Below are 22679 nucleotides of genomic sequence, written 5' to 3' on the forward strand. Positions count from 1 at the left end.
CTTTGTACTAAAGTATTCAAAAGTAAAAATTACATGTTTAATATAAATTATTTGCTGTGGCCAATTGTTTTCATTGCATTTACAGACCCGTGTAACTCTCTGATACCACCCAATGAATGCATTGACTTGCTTGTAGAACCACGCTACACAAAACAGATAGCAACACCTATAAAAACTATTTTAAAAAAGGGGCTACTGTATCAACCTATATAAAGTATATAAATATAGTTTTTCTCCCTGCAGGAGAGGGGAGCGTGCTTTGAGATCAGCTGCTGGGCTGCAGCGGGGAGAAGAGGGGGACAAAAAGTAGGAAGAGAAGTAATGGGTCAGAAACCCTCCTTTTTACGCAGCGGTCCAGACATAGACATCATAGCTACGGCGACATAGTTGCCAGTTACTTTTGGCATTAGGGCAGGGATATCTTTCAAGGTTTGACATAATGAATTGTGCTACTTTTAAAGCAAGCAGCGATGTTTTCAAATACGTAATCAAAAAGCTCCTCAAAAACACTATAGAAGCAGTTCCTGCCGTTGTTACGTTAGTTCAAACAGTAACAACGGACTACTTTTCTTAGCGGATGCATGTCAATTTAAATCAATACGAAAAACTATTTTTTAAATCAATAAAATCTTTTTCTAAATCCATAAAAGCATTTCAATTATTATTGGGAGTCATGTCGTTACTTTGTTGAGAATGTGGCCATGTGTAATCAGCGGGATAATGTCCACATTGCACATTGCATAATGTGCCTTCATGCCGATCTAGATCCCTCCGCAAAAACAAAACAAAAAACGTCTCGTTCGCGGGCGAGAGCCGGCTCCCGTCGTTCACTATAGGAAACGCCCCTATAGGAAACGCCTCCTTGCTGCGGTCTGCAGACAGACTCTATTGGCCGGTTGGCCTAATCCAAAACATACGCGCTCTCGCTAAACGGTCCTACGACACGGGTTATCAAGTGGATCGCTCAAGCCAGCCGTGTCCTATCTAGTTAGGTGCGCGTTCACATGAGAGGGGTGGTATCTGGAGCATTCGACCAATCACAAACTTGGAGAAGCGCACTGACAGCGCAGCGTCATACTTCCTGAATGAAAAGTGAACTATAATATTAGACATATGAAGAAGTTAAACTTTAAACATCCATGACTTAAACACTTGATCAGGATCAAAGCACAGAGCTGCAGCTGCAAGGTGAACACAGCTGGCAACAGAACAAGTGTTTGAATGCGTTCATTAACAGGTTCATGATATCACTGCCCGTCTAACACACGATCTGACTTTCATTACATTTGTGTTTCCTCAACTTAATGTGTTGCTTAAAATAATCCTTCTGCATCCAGTCTGTGACGCTGTGAGTGCTGCACGGCCAGATACGGCTCAGTGACTCAGATCAGGAGATATGTGATACATTATGAAGTGATATGCCGCGGACTGTACTTAATGTACTCTGATCCGGGTACTTATGTTGTGGCAGATATTTAAGTAAGCTTTCTTAACGCTAATGTTCTAACAGTCAGATTGCTCTGAAGATGGAGGTGATATTCTATTGATGTTCACGTTCACACAGTCGGTGATTTTTGCAGGTGTTCTGGATTAACTGGTTCCCCGATTAACTGGTTGACAGATGTGGGGGTCGTGGCCTTCGACTGAAATACACATTTCGATCGCTTCTTCTGTCGTTTACATAAATCTTTTGGTATATTTGGCTCGGTAGGAAGACTTTGATGCACATTCAGTACCAGTGTGTGAGGTTGTGGTTACGATGGAGATATCCGGACGCGAACAGCGGGGACTACAAAAAGAAAAACGAGTTGACTGGGGATGTCTGTTGAAAACGTTGCAAGTTCCAATAAATCATTTAAACCAGCTATTGTTGCCAGACTTATGACTGAATATCGTTCCTAATGTGATACCAAGTCCACCTGAGACCTGTGCACACCTTCAGACAGCCTCCAAGTGAAGCACACGTTGTTTACTCACAGTTTGAAAGTTAAAAAAAAGTTCATGCTGGACTCAAACCCGCTGTTGGGACTCGGGTTTGAGTCCAGCATGAACTTTTTTGTTATTTTCATGTCGATGCACACTGAATTATTATGTTTGAATAGAGGATTCCTAATATTGTTTGCCGAGACCAACATTCATGACCCATCAGCATTTTAAAGTCTAAGTACCTGCACATGCAGCGATGACATTTCTGCTGCTATCTTTGCAAAACGAGTTTCCAGTCACATGTTATCTGGATGAGTGCTGCAGAATGCTGTGTATATAAAGGGATACATGTGTGTGTGTCTTTCATATTAAACATGATCGCTGGTAGATAGCCACAGAAGTCGTAACACAGTTTAACCTGGGCGGATGTTTCCCTGAGAGGATCACAGTTTACAGCTGAAGACTTCTCCACGCTGCTTTCAAACTGTGAGTAAACAACGTGTGCTTCACTTGGAGGCTGTCTGAAGGTGTGCACAGGTCTCGGGTGGACTTGGTATCACATTAGGAACGATATTCAGTCATAAGTCTGGCAACAATAGCTGGTTTAAATGATTTATTGGAGCTCGCAATGTTTTCAACAGACATCCCCAGTCAACTCGTTTTTCTTTTTGTAGTCCCCGCTGTTCGCGTCCGGATATCTTCATCGTAACCACAACCGCACACACTGGTAGCCTACTGAATGTGCATCAAAGTGTTCCTATCCAGCCAAATATACAAAAAGATTTATGTAAACGACAGAAGAAGCGATCGAAATGTGTATTTCAGTCGAAGGCCACGCCCACCACCTCTGTAAACCAGTTAATCGGGGAACTAGTTAATCCGGAACATCTGCCGTCTTTCCTGCAACGGCAGTTTTTCTGTATTCCCTTTCTCCTGTAATATGACTAGATCGCTAAAAACTCCGCACACTGAGCTCTGATTGGTCAGCAGGCGGTGCTTTCACTGAGTTGATCTATTAGCCTGCAACCTAACCTACTCCGGAGCAGGGGGGTATACTACGAAGCAGGATTTTCTGGTTTAGCAAGATAACTTCTGGGATTTCCGGTACTACGAAGCTGGTTCACTTTTTAGCGGGCTAGATCTCCATGGTGACTTATCTTGGAACCTAGTCTGTGCTCCGAAGCCGGATAGGTTCCAGGATAAGAGACCAACTCAGCGAAAGCACCACGTCTGCTGACCAAGCCCCCAGGAAGTGTGCCAGACTCTGATGAGAATATTCGTGCTGGTCAAACGGCGGTACTACACTTCCTTTAGGTTGCTGGGCCCGGAAACACTTTTCCCATTGACTTACATTGGGAACGAGTGGTCTGTAACTCGTTGGAGAATTTGTTTAAAACTAAATAAACTACCCAGTATGAACACTTGTATAGCCCTTATTAAAAACATTCGTTCCTCAAGTTGTAAAAATGTGCTAATAACGTTATTCTGAGAGTTATTTCCCTCTGCATTATGAACGCGCATCTAACCCACGGGACCGCGCTGCCCGGCACGTTCAAGTTACGTGTTCAGCACTACATGAGTTTCTCTTTACCCATGGATGCACAATAACAACGGACCATATGGCCTTACTGCCAGCCCACGGAGCTGTAATAATGGATATATTGCACATGTTTGCTGTAATTCATCATTTGTCAAATATTATACTACATGATGTAGGCCTATATCTTGTACCGTAAATGTTGTATTAAATAAAGTTAATATTACCGACGTAGATTAACGTTCCTGTAGCTTCTTATTGCACTTGCAACTGTTTTAGTTACTTGTGGGCTACTTAACATGAATAATCACAGTTACTATCCTTTTACTCCATCACATTTCAAAGAGAAATAGGCTATTGTTATTTTAACTCCACCACAGTAATCCATCATCAGCTTTACTTTTTAGATAAAGTTTTAACTCACAATTGATCATAACAGGCTTCAACATATACATTTGTATGTATTACCAAGTGGTTTCATGTACAACCCACACAAGTATCATGCTAAATGAAGCTCTGTTGCTTGGATATCACTAGATCCTGATGTCAGCGTAATATAAAAGTACATAACGATTGATGTGTAATTTAGCATAATTTACTAGCTAGCCGCTAGCTGCTAACTGCCGCCTCGTTAATATAAATCCAGTACCATGCTGTCATGAACGCGCGGTGCTGTTACGTGTACACAAATTCACGTGCTTAATGTGAACGAGCCTTTTGGGCGGCGTGGTTAAAGTTGCGCATGCTCTATGAGTGCACATAGGGGTACTTCTCAGGCATGCTGGGTAATCTGTGACGTTTTGCTCTCTCAAAAGTTTTGTCATCATGCGCTAATGAGCAGCTCTCATAGGAATGAATGAGGCCCCGCCTCCCACGCTGTATCCAGTTCTTATACATCCATGCTGCTGACCAATTAGAGCTCAGTGTGCGGAGGAAATACAGTTTAAACTGCCATTGCAGGAAAGACGGCCGGCCAAAATCACCGACTGTGTGAACGTGAAAATGAATAGAACATCACCTCCCATCTTCAGAGCAATCTGATTATTATAACACTATTAGGCTATGTTAAGAAAGCTTAATTAAATATCTGCCACAACATAAGAAACCGGATCAAAGTAACATTACGTAGCCTACAGTCAGCGGCACTGTGAGTGCAGACGTCGATGTGTCCCATTATCATTCATATCACTTCATATCACATCATATCATAATGTATCATATCTCTCCTGATCTGAGTCAGCTGAGCCGTATCTGGAGTACGCTTCTCCATGTTTGTGATTGGTCGAATGCTCCAGATACCACCCCTCTCATGTGAACGCGCACCTAACTAGATAGGACACGGCTGGCTTGAGCGAACGAGTTGATAGCCAGCGTTGTAGGACAGTTTAGCGAGAGCGGCTTTGTTTTGGATTAAGTCAACCGGATAACTCAAAACATATCCAGGATATGTTGAACTAGATTTGTAGTATACCCCCCAGGTTAGCCGCACAGCATAAGTTACCATGGAGATCTAGCCTGCTAAAAAGAGAACCAGGACCGGAAAGCCGGAGTTTTCCCTGAAGTTAGCCGGCTAAGCGAAAATCCAGCTGGATTCGTGGATCGTGGATTCATATATATATATATATATATATATGCATTTATTGTTTTCCTAAAACTAGATATCGGGTCATTTTCTGCACATGTCAATAGCAGTTTCAACTATCTTTTTTTGGAAATTAAAATACTATATATAAATATATACATAGGTACACATGTACTTGGCAAATGAATAATAATAATATATGCATAATTGCATATAAACATTGTGAACACTTATTTTCAAGTGACTTTTTTTACAATGTTCACGCTGTGGTTTGGAACTGCTTTTGAATGTTATTAGGCATTTTCTTATGGAAAATGTTGTGCATAATCAGTACTGTTTTAAGCTGTACTATCTCAACACATTTTAATAGATTGAGTTTTTTTAAATATGGGAGTTGTGTGTTCATATTTACCAACACCACAGACTATTCGTAATACTTTTTTTTGGGATGTTATTATTTTTTGTAGATTTGTTGAGTACGTGTTTCCCCATATTTCAGAGCAGTAGTAAAGGTAAGGGAGAAATAGACTGTTATAAAGAGTATTTTTCTTCAAGAATGTTCTTAGTATGATACAAAATACCTATTGTTTTTGACAGTTTAGTCTGTACATAATTTATATGGTGCTTCCAATTGAGTTTTTCGTCAACAAGCAGTCCTAAAAATGTACATGCACCAACTTTTTCTATCTCTGTATTGCAAATCCGTATAATGCAGTCATTTCTACTCTCAGACTTTGTATTGAATAACATGTAATTTGTTTTGGCCACATTAAGGGATAATTTATTAACTGCAAACCAGTTACATAGTATTTTTAATTCTGCATTCACAATTTTAACAAGATTGCCAAGATTATGATGGGAGCAGAGAATTCAAAGTTCAGGTTCAGCCTCAATATATTTGGGGAGAATTAAAATGAGCCGTCTTTATTTGTAGACAGCCAAGCCCCCTCCTGTGTTCGCAGTGGCGTTTTTATATGTACAAAAGTGGTGGGGCACAAAAAACGTAAATGTCTATATATAAGCTTCTGCAGTGAGGTTCATGGCTGCTGAGGCACTGACTCTTCAGGTTTACAAATATTATATTTTGACCTAAATCAAAGTATAATATTATTTTCAAAAGCTTTTTTAGTCTGATGCTTCGATTAATTTTAAACAGACAGTTCAACAAAAGGATACCCAAAAAAATGTAATTTTATTATGGGCATAGATATGTCTCATAATTATTTGTGTGAACATAAAAATAATTTGTGTGTAAATATGTGATTTGTAAATGTAAAACACCATCCACAAATGCATTTAAAAGATTTGCAAACTCACAAATACATTTGCAAGTGTAAAACGGATCTGCAAATAGGCTAAATATTTTCACAAATAAAAAAAAATTTGTGGATGGTGTTTTACATTTACATATCACATATTTACACACAAATTATTTTTATGCTCACACAAATAATTATGAGACATATCTATGCCCATATTTTATCATTTAAATATTGAATTGTTCTCTCTAAAGCCCCTGTCACACTGTCCCGAAATTGACACCCGATGGACACACGAATATGGAATTGTGAATTTCGCACGAAGATGGCCCAGAACCACACACGAAGGCAACATTTACATTACATTTAAGACATACAACTGCAATGAAAGTACCAAAAACAATTATGTTCTTTACTTTATCCGTCTTTATATGTAGAAAATATTACGTTTTCTCCGTAATGTTGTTTCCATAGCAACAACAATTTCCTGTCAACTCTCCTTCAAAATAATATATTATATCCTTTTTAGTTTCACAGAACACAAATTGGGTTATTTACATAATATGTTTACATGATTTTGTTGTGCAATAAAACAACCCGATGGACACACGATAAAGGAAATGTTCAAATTCGGCTGTGATCCTAGCAACATCGGGCCATTCGTGAGGGCATCTTAAGCCATCGTATGATCGCCGGTGGAGTTTCTCAGGCTCCGGCATGCCAACAAATTGCAGAAGGACCTTGCGCAGGTTCATTTTCATGTTGAATTCGTGTGTCAATTTTGCCCTTCGTAAGGCCATCCTGAGGGCATCTTGTTATCATCGGTGCCATCGGGCATTTGCCCCGATCAGAGTGAGGGTGAATGATGATAACACGAAGATGACACTATTTGACAAGATGCCCTCACGAGTGCCTTACGAAGTTGCCGCTCACGAAGTTGCTGCCGGAGCCTGAGAAACTCCACCGGCGGTCATACGATGGCGTATGGCGCATTTCCACTGCAGCGGGTAGCCCCGTTTAAGCGTCCTGGACCGTCCTCAAGCGGCCAGGCCAGTTTTTGGTGGCATTTCCATATAGCCTAGTACCGGCTAGCGGGTACTTTTTCTCTCTTTTTCCGGCCCCATAAAATCGTGGTTCTATCAGACCAGGCCAGGGCTGTGACGTCAACACTCGACTGCTGATTGGTCAGAGAGAATCGTCACAAGATCGCGCGCGAGATCATCCCTCGCATCACATATATATCAAGAAGCAAGCTTGCAGCATTTTGTAAACGGAGGAGCTACAAAAATGGCAACGTCGAAGAAAAGCACACCGTGGTCGACCGAGGAGGTGACGACGTTCCTACATCTCATTGGGGATGATAAAATCCAGCGGGAGCTCGACGGAACAACTCGAAATATGAAAGTGTTCCAGGATGTCTCTGCACAGATGTCCGAGCGCGGATTTTCCTGCGATGTAGGGAAAACGGAACGGCTTTACTGGAGTCCCTGCAAGGTACGCTCACTTCTAACAAAGAAGTCTATTTTATCCTTACATTAATGTTCGACAACCCGTGCTTTTATGGAGCCCCAAAGAGCTACATAGCTAGCTAAGGCAGATAGCCTTAGCTAGAGCTATTGTTTGCTAACACCATATGTGCCATTGTTTACGTTCAGTTTTTCTTTTCTATAGTTGTTGTTGCTATTTAGTATTGTGCTGCAGTAGTTTGTGGAATTAACAAGTCATTTTGCTGTTCTAGATGATTACATTGGGACTCGTGAGGAGGAACATTCCCGAACAACGGTTGATGGCAGTGTTCCGTCCACATCGTCATCGAATCCAGAACGGACCCCAGCCGAAGAATCGACACCGACTCAACCACCAACACCGAGTGCCATCACGACACCGCAGCGTGTGGTTCTAGGTAAGAAATAGAAATGGCAAAACGACTGGAATTGTGTTTTGTTTTTTTAAACCGTGGATCATCCATCGTCAGTAATTAAAATAAGCTATACCACTGTGTGGAAATGCTCTGTTACAAGTAAAGTCTTAGCTAGTAAGCAGCTAGTACAGTTGTGTGTGACATCCTATCATATACATATATTTATATTCATTATCAACAGGCTGGACATAATGTAATTCACTTTCACAATCATTGTAAACATCTAGGGCCAGAACTTTCTTTAGTTCCCCTTTCTGTTGTTCTGTTTATACATGTTATTCTTATATCCTTGTGTGACCTGTACCTGTCCTGTGTGTTTTCCTTATTGCTAATTATGATCTTATTGTCACCCAGGCAAGAGGAAACGAGGAGGCGAGGATCGGGCCCAGCAGGAACGGCACCATGACTGGGCAGCCGACGTGGCCCGTCTCCTCCCTGATACTTCAAAAAACCTTAATAGTTATTGTACATATTATATATTTTTTATCTAGTTAATTTTTAAATGCAACATTTGTACTTCCTTGTTTATTTATTTTCTTTAAAATGTTCATTTTATATTTACAATTCCATGTATATTTATGCTGGCTGCAATACAGTTTTACATTTTTTATTTGGATTGTTTAATGGCATGCCTTTTTGATACAACATTTGTATTTTTATACTGCCATCAATAAAGTACTTCTTTGACTTATCTTATCTCTTGTTGATAATGAATGGCACCCAACATAAAAAAATCATAAACATACATGAATTTATAAAGCAATAACAAACACCATCAGTTAGGAAAAAGCCCCTTACTTTTAAGAGATTTAAAGCAAGAAATTGAGTTTGCTAGCTTGAGGTCCTCCTCTAAAACATTATTACATGTTTATTTTGTAATAGTATTAAGAATACATAATAAATACATAATACATGTAGAAATTGCTCAATTGTAATACCCTCCTTCTACTAGACTCAAACAACACATTCCTTATATATTTGAAAGACGAGAGAACAAAATAAACCTATAACCCATTCAAGCTTTTAACATGTCTAGAAGAAAGATTGAGGTTATATTTAATATATTATTTTATGTTGTGGATACTTTAGTCTCCATCCATGTTTACAATTGTCCACACTATTTTACACTTGCATTTATGAATATAGTTTTGCTGTGTTTTACACTTTAGTATTTATGTTTATAGTTAGCTTTGATATTTGCTTAATTGATTAGAAAGATTTTCTTTTCATGATCTGATATTTCCTCAAATGTTATTATGGGGCAGTACTTACTGGTGCTTGAATTTCAAATATTCAATTCAGATAATATTTGTTTAAAACATTTTACAAACACATGTATATTGAAAAAAAAAGGATGTATTTATGTTCAATACAATGAATACAATACAATGCTTGCTGTGATCACTTTCCTTCTTGCTGTGATAACAAGCCACACACCAAGAAACAAGTAAACGATCGCTTCCACATCCTCCATTGTTGTGTGTGTTTTGTGAGTTGTGTCGCATTGAAGATGACGCCACTGCAGTTTTACCCAGCGTCGCTCCGACCAAAAAGCTGATCGCCCCGCCTACACTGCGTTGCTACCCCAGGTCCTAAACTGTAATGGAAATGCGCCACGGCCTCGGCCGGCCAGCGAGGCAGCCCGAGGCCTGAGCGAGGACGCTTAGGGACGCTTAAACGGGGCTACCCCGTTGCAGTGGAAATGCGCCATTAGATGCCCTCACGAATGGCCCGATGTTGCTACGATCACAGCCGAATTTGAACATTTCCTTTATTGTGTGTCCATCGGGTGTCAATTTCGGGACAGTGTGACAGGGGCTTTAGTAAGATCCCATTTTAAATAAAATTGCGGTCTTACCTTGACTTGAAGATGAAGTCCATTTGCCTATCCTTCTGGACAAAAATCTCTATTACTTTTTTGTAAAAGTCCTCCTTATCTTCTTGTAGTTTCAAAAGTCTATCATAAATCTAATCGATAGATTTATGATTAGAAAATTATAAAAGTAGGGTAGACATGTGGATATTATCCGGCTGAAAAAAACGTGCATTTATCTAACAGGTACGTTTCCCACAGATCTTATTTTTTCCAGCTATTTTCTAAAATCCTATGGAGAAATCTCGTTGCTTTTTTGTCGAGGGAAGCCATGCACAGCTTACTTCCTGGTTTTAGGACGCGTCTCTCTCCTCATCTTCACACACCACACTTTTCGCAGCACACATACTTACAGCCAATCAGCTCTGAATTATGTGAGATGACGTATGGAGGGGATGGCAGCCCCTATGGTCATTATTTTTTTGCCACACACATTAAATAGGACAATACTCTTAGCATGTGCAGTGTAGTTTTTACAGTCACCGTTCACTTAGACAGTGAGAGGGAGGGGCATGATCGGGTTTTGTCCCACATGGCTCTAAACAGCTCAATAGGCACACAATGTAGATATATTTATATATTTTGTTATTTATTTTTTGCATTTTTTTGTAATCAGTATTTGTAATACTTTCTACTGACACTAGGTGGGGCTGTGCCCTAATGACCAGTCGCCACTGTGTATTCGGTGAAGCATTATATGCTTACAATCCAATGTAAATACGACTAAACTGCAATGATAGCAAAGCTGTGGCTTGGGTTTTTGGGGTAATAAAGTCCAAATCATGGGCTGACAGCCCAACGATCCCTCATTGGCTGACAGCCAATGAGTGACGTCTGAGGAAGATGAAAAATGTAAATTAAACATTGTTGAGAAAATGCTGCATCTCTTGCATTTATTGACATAGAGGAGCCTTATTGTTTACCTTTTTAATTTTTTTAATTTTTTGTAATTTTCAATTGCTTGGTTTTCGTGAAATTAACCTGTTTTGCCATTAAAGTGTAACAAATTGATGCATCTCCACAGATCATCTTAAAGGCTTCAGAATCCCCCCCCATTGCAGTTAAAAAACGGTCAAAACTAGGGCCCCCAAACAGCATCTTGCATAGGGCCCCCAAAAAGCTAGAAACGGCCCTGCCTACACTGCCTCCTATAGATACACACATATTGTTTCTGTTTGTTTTATACATAATATAATGCCCCAGCATGTTCAGCTTAATTTTATACGGTAAAAGAGAGTTGCCGAAAATGTCAACCTTACGAAGGTGAAGAACAGCGGATGATTTGTTTGTTTTTAACATCTATAAAGACCATCGTGTCATATCAAAAATAACTAATCCGCGAGTGTTTCAAGATTTTAAAAAACGGTAAACAAGTTGAAAGTTTGCAGTTTCAGTATACCTTCTATGGATATCATTTGAACCTGTATATGTCATTTGTTGTTATTAGAGATTTCTTAAAACAAATAACAAACGTATCCTCTTCTTACAGGTGATGCTTTTATTGTGAAACGTCCAGGCGGAAGTGGTGGTTTCAAGAAGGAAAACAATCAGAACCACGTCATTTGATATTTGGTAAAGATGTTTTTATTGTTTGCTGTGTGAATAATGGCACACTGTCCTGCATGACTTAGTGTCAGCTTAGGTCGTGTTTCCGTCTGTTACCGCTCATTATTCACCTTGTTTTCAGACGAGGCTGTCGTGCTAACTGTTAGCTCGCTAAGCTAATGATTGTGGTCAGTATTTCAAGAAGGCTTATCATAAGAAATCATCCGGTGAAATAATTCATTTTTCATGTGTGTTGCATTGCATTGCTAGAAGCATTGCTAGAAACAGTGTAAATAGACTAGCCTCAGCTCTGCTAAATACTAAATAATAGGCTACTGAGTGATTGTACTACAGCTATAGCTCAATGGCTGGTTGGGTAGCATAGCAGAGGTGGAAAAAGTACTTGGACCTTGTAATGAAGTAAAAGTATAAGTACCAGAGTGTAGTACTAATACTCTGTTACAAGTGAAAGTCCAGGGCTGCAGTTGAATAGTCCATTTAGTTTAGGAACCTTCCTAACGGAGTGAAATGACCCGGAAGTACCTCAGTGGCAGCCATGATAGGAAAGGAGGTTTCAAACTTCCTCGATAACCTCCTTTAGTTTAGGACCAGTCCACTGGACCTCTCTTGACGAAAGGAGAGGAGAAAATGCTGGGATAGAACCTGATCCTCAGATCTGGGGGCTTGGGGGCTTTTCAGTGTGTAGACAATGTTTTCCAAAATTAGTGTCCATCTTCCAATCTTTACTACAGGTTACGTTTTTAATGCCAACATTTTTTGTCGCTCGAAACCGTTCTGTATCAACACAAATTGATTCACTTTATACCTAACCTGCTTCCATAAAGAATGATTCTTCCATCACACAAAGTCATTGAGAACATTTGTTTAGTTTTTTTAGATAATCATCTTTATTGCTTTTATCAGTGTAAAGTCATATTATGGTTCTTGTTACATTATTCAAAATATGAATCAATCATAGTATGGCATGTTTCTCATTTGAAAGGCTTATGGGACTCATATTTCAGAGAAGCTGTGAAATAATGTTTAATAAGGTTTATCTTTTAGACATGAAAGGAAATGAAAGTAAGGAAGGGCCAGTGCTTGTCCCCTATAAACATGGCATGCTATTTGTAACTTTCAACTGGGAAACCCCTTAAGTTCATAGGTCAAAATAAGGCACAGTTTCTGAATAATTCCGAATATCAGAATGCTGCTTCCTGATCCGTTTTGTTTTTCCTTCTCCTCTTGCTGAGGACAGAGAGGGGGTTTAATGCTCCAACACAAAACACATCTATTAGCAGCCACATGTATATAAACCCTATTCACACACTCCTCTTTTAGTAGTCTCCAGTTAGTACACACAGCACGGCTGAGTCTCTACAGATACTAGTACATCTGTTTAGAAATGTTGATACCACATTAACATGACCTTTCCAATCTGTTCAACAAGTATTAACAACGCAAACAGGAACCGCTGGGAGCTCGTGTGGCATTGCTTTTCAGGGTGTAGATTCAGAACATTGAACTGGCCTGTTTTGTTTGTTAGCGCTCTGTAAGGACATCACTAAAAGTATCCAAGCTGTTTACCTGCATACGTGGTAGAGGTGACATTCTCCAGGGTGGAGAAGAGCATGCCACAGCTCAGAGCTCCCTCTGAAGGCCGGGGCTGTCCCTCTGGGGGCAGGTAGAAGACCGCGTAGGCCTGGAACAGGGTGGTGACCAGCAGCTCCACCAGGCTGCACACCTGAGCCTTAATCCCTGCACCTGCACCACACACAGCTTTATGTCAACTGACGCATCTCGTTCACAGCGAAAGCCTTCCAGCAGAACATGCTGCGCTTCTTGCTTCAGAACTCCTATGTACAAAATATGCTGTTGCACACTGAAACTAAAACGCATGACTGGACTGCTGGCAGGTACCGTGCTGTGGTTTGTTGAGCAGCTGATGGATGGAGGCCTTCCGGGCCAGCAGGAAGTCAGCCAGGGCCTGGCGGGGGGAGCTGCCCTCCAGCAGCATGGTGGACACCAGGGCCTCAGCGATGGCCTGGTCCGACACGGCCCGGCCCCGCAGCAGAGACCTGCTGTCCAGCAGGATGGTGGACCTGCAGGAGGCCAGACGGTCACTATCATCCTCAGCTGAGGCCTGGAGATTCTCTGGCCCCATCACTAACATCAAGCAGGACTTGTACTTGATGCCAGTGGGCCTCATGCAGAAAGCAATACACACATGTCCTTTCACTTTTAGAGTGCTAGTAGCCATCCATGGAACCCGACCACGGATAAGCGGGAGAAGATGGATGGATGGTGTCCAGAGCCCTCTAACCAACACTAATTAAGTACACTAAGGCTCTACAATTAATCAAACACAACTCAAATAGCAGGAAGCAGAATATATGTGAATGGTAATGTTTTAAATACCATTCTGAATGAAGTATAAGACACATGTCCGATAATGCTGCTGCATGAGACCCCTTTGTCCTGCAAAAGACACAGCAGTAGGTCCTCCCTACCTGACGTGCCCGGTGGTGGCCACCTGCCGGACCAGGATGGGGAAGCGGGCCAGGACGGGGCTGTAGTGCCCCCCCGCGGCGGCCTCCAGCTGCAGCGTGCTGTGCAGGTGGCAGCCCAGCAGGTAGAGCTGCGTGGCCTGCAGGAAGCGGCACGCCTCCATGGAGCTCCAGATGCGCTCTGGGATCTCCAGCAGCAGCTTGATCTGAGAGGCCATGATGTAGAACTTGTCCTGCCACTGCCTCTGGTTCTAACACACACACACACACACACACACACACACACACACACACACACACACACACACACACACACACACACACACACACACACACACACACACACACACAACACACACACACACACACACACACACACACACCACACACACACACACACAGACAGACACACACACACACACACACACACACACACACACACACACACACACGAAAAATAATGCAATGATCCCCCGTTTGCCACCAATAGTACACACCTATCAGAACACGTGTTCTGCAAAACATGTACCCACGGGAACAAATAAACAACCTGTGCAGTCAGCAGGGTCTTCAGGTACACCTGGTAAACAAGTGACCCAGCAGCAGCACCTTATGCGTCTGGCTCAGGCAGTGGCCTCTTATGGCTGTACAACTCTAGAGGTTAGGTTGTATTATGAGATATAATCTATGCCGAAATCAAAAGAGTTGTTATTATGTGTGTGTGTGTGTGTGTGTGTGTGTGTGTGTGTGTGTGTGTGTGTGTGTGTGTGTGTGTGTGTGTGTGTGTGTGTGTGTGTATGCGACACATGAGATAATTAAACACCCCTTTCTTTTAATAAAGATTCCAAATGACAGGGTTACATAATGAGATGTACCTCCTGCCTGCAGCTGCCACCCCCGGTCCTGCCTTGCTTCAGGCTGTGGCAGTACTGGTGCATGTCCCGGATGGACAGCACCACACTCTCCGAGCACTGCCTCATCTCTCCGATGGTGTCTGCGGCGTCGATCAGGTCCCGGTACCGCTCCCCCACCATCTGTCGCAGCTCCTCCTTCTTCTGCTCGATCTCCCCGCGGACCTTGCGCTCGATGCGGCGAATCTCCGCGGTATTGTACCGCTCGAACAGAGCCGCCGGGTCCTTGATCTCCGAGACCCGGAGAGACAGAGCGGGGTCCTCGGCCATCGCAGCGCAAAACAACACCAGCTGCTCCGGAAGAAGTGCACTTCCTGCTTCCACGTCAGCAAAATGTGACGAAGGCTGAGTTGCTTGATGTTGGTTGGTCACCACAGCTGTCTGTCAGGGAACATAGCCGGGTAGGTAAAAAAATCTATTAGAAAGCTGCAGCTGATTCAGAACGCCGCTGCTCGAGTCCTCACTAACACTAAGAAAGTGGATCACATCACTCCTGTTCTGAAGTCTTTACACTGGCTGCCTGTGTGTCAAAGAATAGATTTCAAAATACTGCTGCTGGTTTATAAAGCACTGAATGGTTTAGGCCCAAAATACATTTCTGACCTCCTGCTAAATGATGAACCATCCAGAACTCTCAGGTCTTCAGGGACTGGTCAGCTTTCTGTCCCCAGAGTCAGAACTAAACATGGAGAAGCAGCGTTCAGTTATTATGCTCCAAATATCTGGAACAAACTCCCAGAAACCTGCAGGTCCGCTGCAACTCTGACTACTTTTAAATCCAGCAAGAAGACTTTTCTTTTTGTCGCTGCTCTTAATTGAACTATTCATATCACTGTAACTTTTATCCATGTATTTTTTCTTTTAATGTTTTAAATTTAAATGTAATTAATTTCTCCATGACATTTATGAGAGGGACTGCTCGAAAGTAGGATATTTGGGATATCCATCGTAGCCAGGGTTTACGATCAGTTTTTGGGTGATTTGTACTGAGGAACAAGCATCACAGCACCGACGGGTGAAACATAGTGTTTTGGTAACACGGGGTGTTCAGGTAACACTTAAAGACTTTGTTATGCGACGCAAAGCAGAGCAGGGGGCTAGTACACCCTCCTGAGGGTCCGGTTGTGGATGTCATGCGAGCAAAACATGGTGAAAACAATCAGTCTAAATGAACAATCGGGACGGAAATGTTCGGATTTCCAAAGGGAGGTTCTGTGAATAAATAAAAAATCAAGAACCGAAATAATTGAACTATTCATATCTTAGACTGCACTGTAACTTTTATCTTTCAATGTTTATTTTATTAGCTTTCTTTTAAATGCCATTTCTGAATGTCTTTCATTTTTGTAAAGCACCTTGAATTGCCTGGTGCTGAAAGGTGCTCTATAAATAAACTTGCCTTGCCTAGGTAGGGAGCCGCCTACTCTCACTACCTGAACCAATCAAATCGTCGCAAAGAAGAATTACATTACGTTTGGAAAATACTTCCACTACTAGTTTACTCAGTATTGGTAAGTATTTAAATACTTTCGCCTACGTATTATTTTTTTGTTACTTGTGATTTACTTGAGTATTTCCATGTTATTTTTACCTAATAGTTACTTACAAGTTACCGGTAGGCTTCTCAACAATACAGAGGTAAATATCAAACGTTTGACTGTACTTCCTGTGTTTGATATTGGTTCTTAGTTACTATACAGATTCATAATTAACACAACATATTATTAACAAATACACGATTTATCCAAATTAATTATTATTATATTATTGAGTGTGAATGTGAGTGTTGGAGATGTAGGTGTGAACGTGTGTGTCGTCACCTGACACACATTGTCAGGTGACGACACACACCTTTGGACCCGGAAGAAGGACAGAACAACACACAACTCCGAGTACAGGTGAGTCACCTGGTGCTTCGAATTAAAAGATGATTTCTTCATTTATTATTTATCAAATGGTATCAGTTTGATCAAACGTCATCTTTTAAAGCTTGTTAGTGAATGAAGTAGGCTTCTAACCTGTAGACAGAGCCTCCTAATGATGTGTAATGTGTGTGCGGAGCAGGATGTGCTGTTCATTCCGGGCTGGGTCGCCATGGTAACTAATGCCCCCCAGTCATTGTGGAGATTGGTCCATTTCAGAATAATATATATATATGTTTTATAATGATTGATCATGAGAGTGTTCTCAAAGCTGGTGAAGGTGCAGCTAGTCTGAAGTACTTTGTAGACTGCAGGGTAGCTGGTGAAGGTGCAGCTCGTCTGAAGTACTTTGTAGACTGCAGGGTAGCTGGTGAAGGTGCAGCTAGTCTGAAGTACTTTGTAGACTGCAGGGTAGCTGGTGGAGGTGCAGCTAGTCTGAAGTACTTTGTAGACTGCAGGGTAGCTGGTGAAGGTGCAGCTAGTCTGAAGTACTTTGTAGACTGCAGGGTAGCTGGTGAAGGTGCAGCTAGTCTGAAGTACTTTGTAGACTGCAGGGTAGCTGGTGGAGGTGCAGCTAGTCTGAAGTACTTTGTAGACTGCAGGGTAGCTGGTGAAGGAGCAGCTAGTCTGAAGTACTTTGTAGACTGCAGGGTAGCTGGTGAAGGTGCAGCTAGTCTGAAGTACTTTGTAGACTGCAGGGTAGCTGGTGGAGGTGCAGCTAGTCTGAAGTACTTTGTAGACTGCAGGGTAGCTGGTGGAGGTGCAGCTAGTCTGAAGTACTTTGTAGACTGCAGGGTAGCTGGTGGAGGTGCAGCTAGTCTGAAGTACTTTGTAGACTGCAGGGTAGCTGGTGAAGGTGCAGCTAGTCTGAAGTACTTTGTAGACTGCAGGGTAGCTGGTGAAGGTGCAGCTAGTCTGAAGTACTTTGTAGACTGCAGGGTAGCTGGTGCAGGTGCAGCTAGTCTGAAGTACTTTGTAGACTGCAGGGTAGCTGGTGGAGGTGCAGCTAGTCTGGAGTACTTTGTAGACTGCAGGGTAGCTGGTGAAGGAGCAGCTAGTCTGAAGTACTTTGTAGACTGCAGGGTAGCTGGTGGAGGTGCAGCTAGTCTGAAGTACTTTGTAGACTGCAGGGTAGCTGGTGGAGGTGCAGCTAGTCTGAAGTACTTTGTAGACTGCAGGGTAGCTGGTGAAGGTGCAGCTAGTCTGAAGTACTTTGTAGACTGCAGGGTAGCTGGTGGATTCACTCCAGGTGGAGCTAAAGTCTGATTCAACACTTGGTTAGAATTCACATCATTCATCTGTGAAGTAACTGAATCACATGAATTTAGAATAAACACATTTAGCTCAAGTTTATCACAACAAGCTGGAACAAACAAGTACAATCTTAAACCTTGTCTTCACAGAAACTATCTTATACCATTAATAAAGAACAATTAGTAACCTGAATTCAGCTATGTAACAGTAGCATACGATGAAACATGTCTGAGTTCCAGCAGCCAATCAAATACAGTTGGTATCACCCAAAGTTACTGTGTGTGTGTGTGTGTGTGTGTGTGTGTGTGTGTGTGTGTGTGTGTGGTGTGTGTGTGTGTGTGTGTGTGTGTGTGTGTGTGTGTGTGTGTGGTGTGTGTGTGTGTGTGTGTGTGTGTGTGTGTGTGTGTGTGTGGGTGTGTGTGTGTGTGTGTGTGTGTGTGTGTGTGTGTGTGTGTGTGTGTGTGTGTGTGTGTGTGTGTGTGTGTGTGTGTGTGTGTGTGTGTGTGTGTGTGTGTGTGTGTGTGTGTGTGTGTGTGTGTGTGTGTGTGTGTGCAGATGGAGCACAGAGAGCTGCAGCAGGATCTGGAGGCTCAGTGGGGTCAGGTGGTTTCCAGACTGCAGGGGAAGCTCTTCCAGTCGGACTGGGACATCGCCTCCTTCACAGTCTTCTTCATCTTCATCGGTGAGCGGCGGCGAAGACAAGAGGCTTGAGCATGTTTGATACAAAATACATTTGGACTTTCCCCCTACCCATTGTTGTGTCATTTATCCACACTGCCTTTATCTGATCCATGTAGTTACTTTACAGATTAAGATTATGAATGCAACATATAATAAACTAATCAAATACATTTATATAGGAAAGAAGAAGAAACATGAGCTCCACCAGCTGCAGCGATCAATGATTCGTATCCAAACATATGATGTATATATTTCTGAAACGAGCACCTCTGCATGGCTTTGGAAGAGAAGTATTACTAATACAGTAGGTGTGTTCTCCCCCGTGGTGTATCTGAGTTCTCCTCATGGACTGCAGTCTGACATTTCACTGGAGCCATTTTGTTGGCAATTTAAGAAGCAAAGTTGATCTGAAACTAACGTCGTTATGTCTGATGCTCACCATCGCAGTAAAGCTCTGTACGATGACGCTTGGATACAAAGATAAGCGTGGCTGCACAAAGTGAGTAACAGGAACAGACATGTGTCCAGTGCCGGATCAGAACCTTCAGGGCAGCAATGAGGCAGTTAGTTTACTCTTAGTAAAGTATCCAGCTGAACACGGAGCAGCAGTCTCATTGCATTGCAGTAATGCCCCTGGCTGCCCCTGCACAGAACACGAGAGGAAGCTGCAAACTGAATACTGCCCTCTGCAAACATTTGTATGAATAAGTTGCTTATCTCCTGAGCACCTGAGGAGAGGAAACGTCAGCCTGTGAAATCCTCATGCCACGTGTAGCCTAAAGGTAACCAACGAGCTCCTTTCTTCCTGCTGAACACGGTCTGATCGGGGTTCTGCTTTCAGGCATGGTTCTGCTGCTGGTCCTGCTGGTGCTTATCCGCTGCTGCTGCTGCTGCTGCTGCAATGATGATGAGAAGGTAACACACACACACACACACACACACACACACACACACACACACACACACACACACACACACACACACACACACACACACACACACACACACACACACACACACACACACACACACACACACACACACACACACACACACACACACACCAGAGAACATGTGGTGAGGTGATGGCAGAAATCAAAAACAGAAAGGGAAAGCGCTTCGGTAAATCTCCCAGTAAAGTCATGGAGACGTGTTTCGGCCGCCGGCTGACACCAGCTGGACAAACAGTTTCTGATCTGAGCCGTCAGCTTCACATCCATGGCTAAAGCATGTGTTCAAAATCACTCCCTAATTATTAGAACGCGCTATATTTACCCTCCATCAATGTTATTTCCTTTGCTGCCATGTGAGTTCATATGGTGCGTCAAATATGACCTGATGGAACAAACACATCTGATTGCACAACAATCCTTCAATGCAATGCATATGTGAAAACCACAGCTGCTCGCTCCTGGATTTGGTTGACCCCCCCTCCAGCGAATAGTTCGAAATCTAGATACCGAATTAAACTGGAGCAGCAATCCAAGAAAACTGAAAAGTTCTGCACCAAGGATTTATCAATACTCAGCTAGCTTTCAGGTGGTTCAGAGCCACGGCGGGGAACAGATTCTACCCCCCCCAGTAGTAGTCTGCTGCTACGGACAGCGAGGGGCGTGGAAGGTTAAAAGAGGACGGGTGTATTATTCTTTTTCTGACAAGTGATCACACCCCCTCATATGGCCGTCTACAGAGAGAACAGTACAGAGAAGCAAAACATGTTTAGAAACGGTCCCATTGTACATGGAGGAGCCACAGTGTTGTTGTTGTTGTTGTTGTTGCTGCTGCTGCTGCAGCAGCAGCAGCTGTAGGCAGTCCAGGAGAAACACTGCCTGGAACCCTTTAACGTTTCTTCCTGCTCACATTACATTGTTACATGAATGTAATCCACTGCCCTCCGGACAGCAGACGGTCCTCAGCGGGCACTGGCTGCCCTGCTCCCCCTGGCGCTGGAAGGCAGGACCTCTCCTCGTGTATTTAATGCAGACACACCATACTCAGTGAGCGATGGCGTGAAAGGACTCTGTCCTCTCCATGACTCTCTGACTCTACCATAAGAACCTAGTGAGGCTGTCCAACCACATCACCTCTGACCCAAACCATGTTCTGAACAGTGAGTATGAGCTGCACCGTCTCATCGGAGATACAGGGTCCCACCACTCAGTAAGGTCAGACTGAAGCATGCTTTGTGCATCAGTCAATCCTCTCAGTGAACACAGAGCTGATCCCAGATCAGACGCACGCTGAAGGCTTTGAGCAGCTTTTCTCTCACTGATTGTGCTGTTATGTGCATCATTACATTACATAGCATTTAGCTGAGGCTTCTATCCAAAGCGACTTACAATAAGTGCGTTCGACCAACAAGATACAACCTTGAAGAAAACAGAATCATAAAGTACATCAGGCTTCATAGAGAAACAACATTTCAAGTGCTACTCAACTGGCTTTAGATAAGCCAGTCCTTTATTAGTATATAAGTGCTCTGTTAGTAGTTCTGTCCTCGAGGTGGAGTCGAAGGAGATGAGTTTTCAGTCTGGAAGGTGTGTGAGCTTTCTGCTGTCCTGATGTCAGGGAGCTCGTTCCACCATCTTGGAGCCAGGACAGCAAACCCACGTGTTTCTGCTGATGGAAACTTGGGTCCCCCTCGCAGCGAGGGTGCAGCGAGTCGTTTGGCTGTCGCAGAGCGGAGTGCACGTGCCGGGGTGCACGGTTTAGCCATGTCCTGGATGTAGGAAGGGCCAGATCCATGTTAATGTTTGTTGTTTGTGTTTCATGTATTGTGTCTGGATACTTGTCTGTTGATGTCGGACATGGAGCTGCTGTGACGCAAGGAGCATTTCAGACCTGATCTGACAAATAAAGTAATATCGTATCGTATTCTGATGCTGACAGAAAGATGTTTCTGTGCTTGGTCCACAGCCTCGCAGACACAAGGTGGGCATCGAGAACATGGCTCTGCAGCCTTGAACCCCCACACACCACATGAGTCCGGGAGGAACCAGAAGCAGAGCCTCTGTCAACGTGCACACCAAATGAATACTTTTTTCCTAATTAATAACGCATCCATTTCAGCTGTGCCATGGGTATTGCTGAAACCCCAAGAAGCCAAGCACTTGAGTTCATGTAGGCCGTGTAACGGATTCACCAGCACTCACTCTGCTCTCATTTAGCTTCAAGTGAATATATCTGCACTTTCCTTGTTGATCGGAGTTTGATTGATAAAGGCTAAATGAAATGGATTGTAACACATCTGTAAAACTAATAATAAAAAGATCAACTTTGCTCTATTTTGTGTTGGTGTGCGTCTCATCAGGCTGTGTTCATTCCTGAGCACAAACAGAAACAGACATGTGTCCAGTCCAAGTGCACAGAGGAAGACTGATCCCAGTGCTGCCTCTCTGTGGTCAGCCTGTGTCCTTTAACCCATGCAGGTGTTTCAGCACAACATGCACACACTCCTTTAAGCCATCGTGTGACCTTACAGTGGTTGTGTGCACGCAGCGTGTCGTGTGCAGAGATCTGTGATAGGACTGACCTCCTCACACTGGCCCAATGTGTGTGTCGCTCCTCACTGCAGAAGCCCCGTGGAAGTGACACACAGATTCTGGGGATCCAATGGCTGGCTGTGAGGCTTTGCTCTTGTATTTATGACTGAAGAACAGATGACAAAAAGCTTTGACAACGGTCAGGCTTTTGTTTGTCTGTTGTTATTATTCTCAATACGACCACCGGGGGGTGAGGTGACATGCAACAACATGAACCTT

At 43.0% G+C, this 22679-nt stretch overlaps 2 protein-coding genes and 1 long non-coding RNA gene across 3 annotated transcripts; 2 read left to right on the plus strand and 1 right to left on the minus strand.

Moving 5' to 3' along the window:
• Window positions 1-7717: 7717 nt before the first annotated feature.
• On the plus strand, window positions 7718-8800 carry LOC139434281 (uncharacterized). The gene is made up of 3 exons (XR_011643639.1): window positions 7718-7798; window positions 8043-8207; window positions 8580-8800. It is a non-coding gene; the product is annotated as an uncharacterized lncRNA (long non-coding RNA).
• A 4407-nt stretch (window positions 8801-13207) lies between these two features.
• Window positions 13208-15406, minus strand: cog1 (component of oligomeric golgi complex 1). The gene is made up of 4 exons (XM_034089119.2): window positions 15026-15406; window positions 14154-14401; window positions 13564-13745; window positions 13208-13407 (listed from the first exon to the last, which is right to left on the minus strand). Exons 1-4 carry the CDS (start codon window positions 15329-15331, stop codon window positions 13208-13210), a joined length of 936 nt encoding a protein of 311 aa, XP_033945010.1. The 5' UTR covers window positions 15332-15406.
• A 1444-nt stretch (window positions 15407-16850) lies between these two features.
• Window positions 16851-22202, plus strand: smim22 (small integral membrane protein 22). Its single transcript, XM_034089620.2, has 4 exons — window positions 16851-16959; window positions 18793-18919; window positions 19760-19833; window positions 21835-22202. The coding sequence occupies exons 2-4, from the start codon at window positions 18793-18795 to the stop codon at window positions 21880-21882; spliced, it is 249 nt and encodes an 82-aa protein (XP_033945511.1). The 5' UTR covers window positions 16851-16959; the 3' UTR covers window positions 21883-22202.
• Window positions 22203-22679: the final 477 nt, after the last annotated feature.

Source organism: Pseudochaenichthys georgianus, chromosome 8 (genome assembly GCF_902827115.2).
Source record: "Pseudochaenichthys georgianus chromosome 8, fPseGeo1.2, whole genome shotgun sequence".
NCBI lineage: Eukaryota > Metazoa > Chordata > Actinopteri > Perciformes > Channichthyidae > Pseudochaenichthys > Pseudochaenichthys georgianus.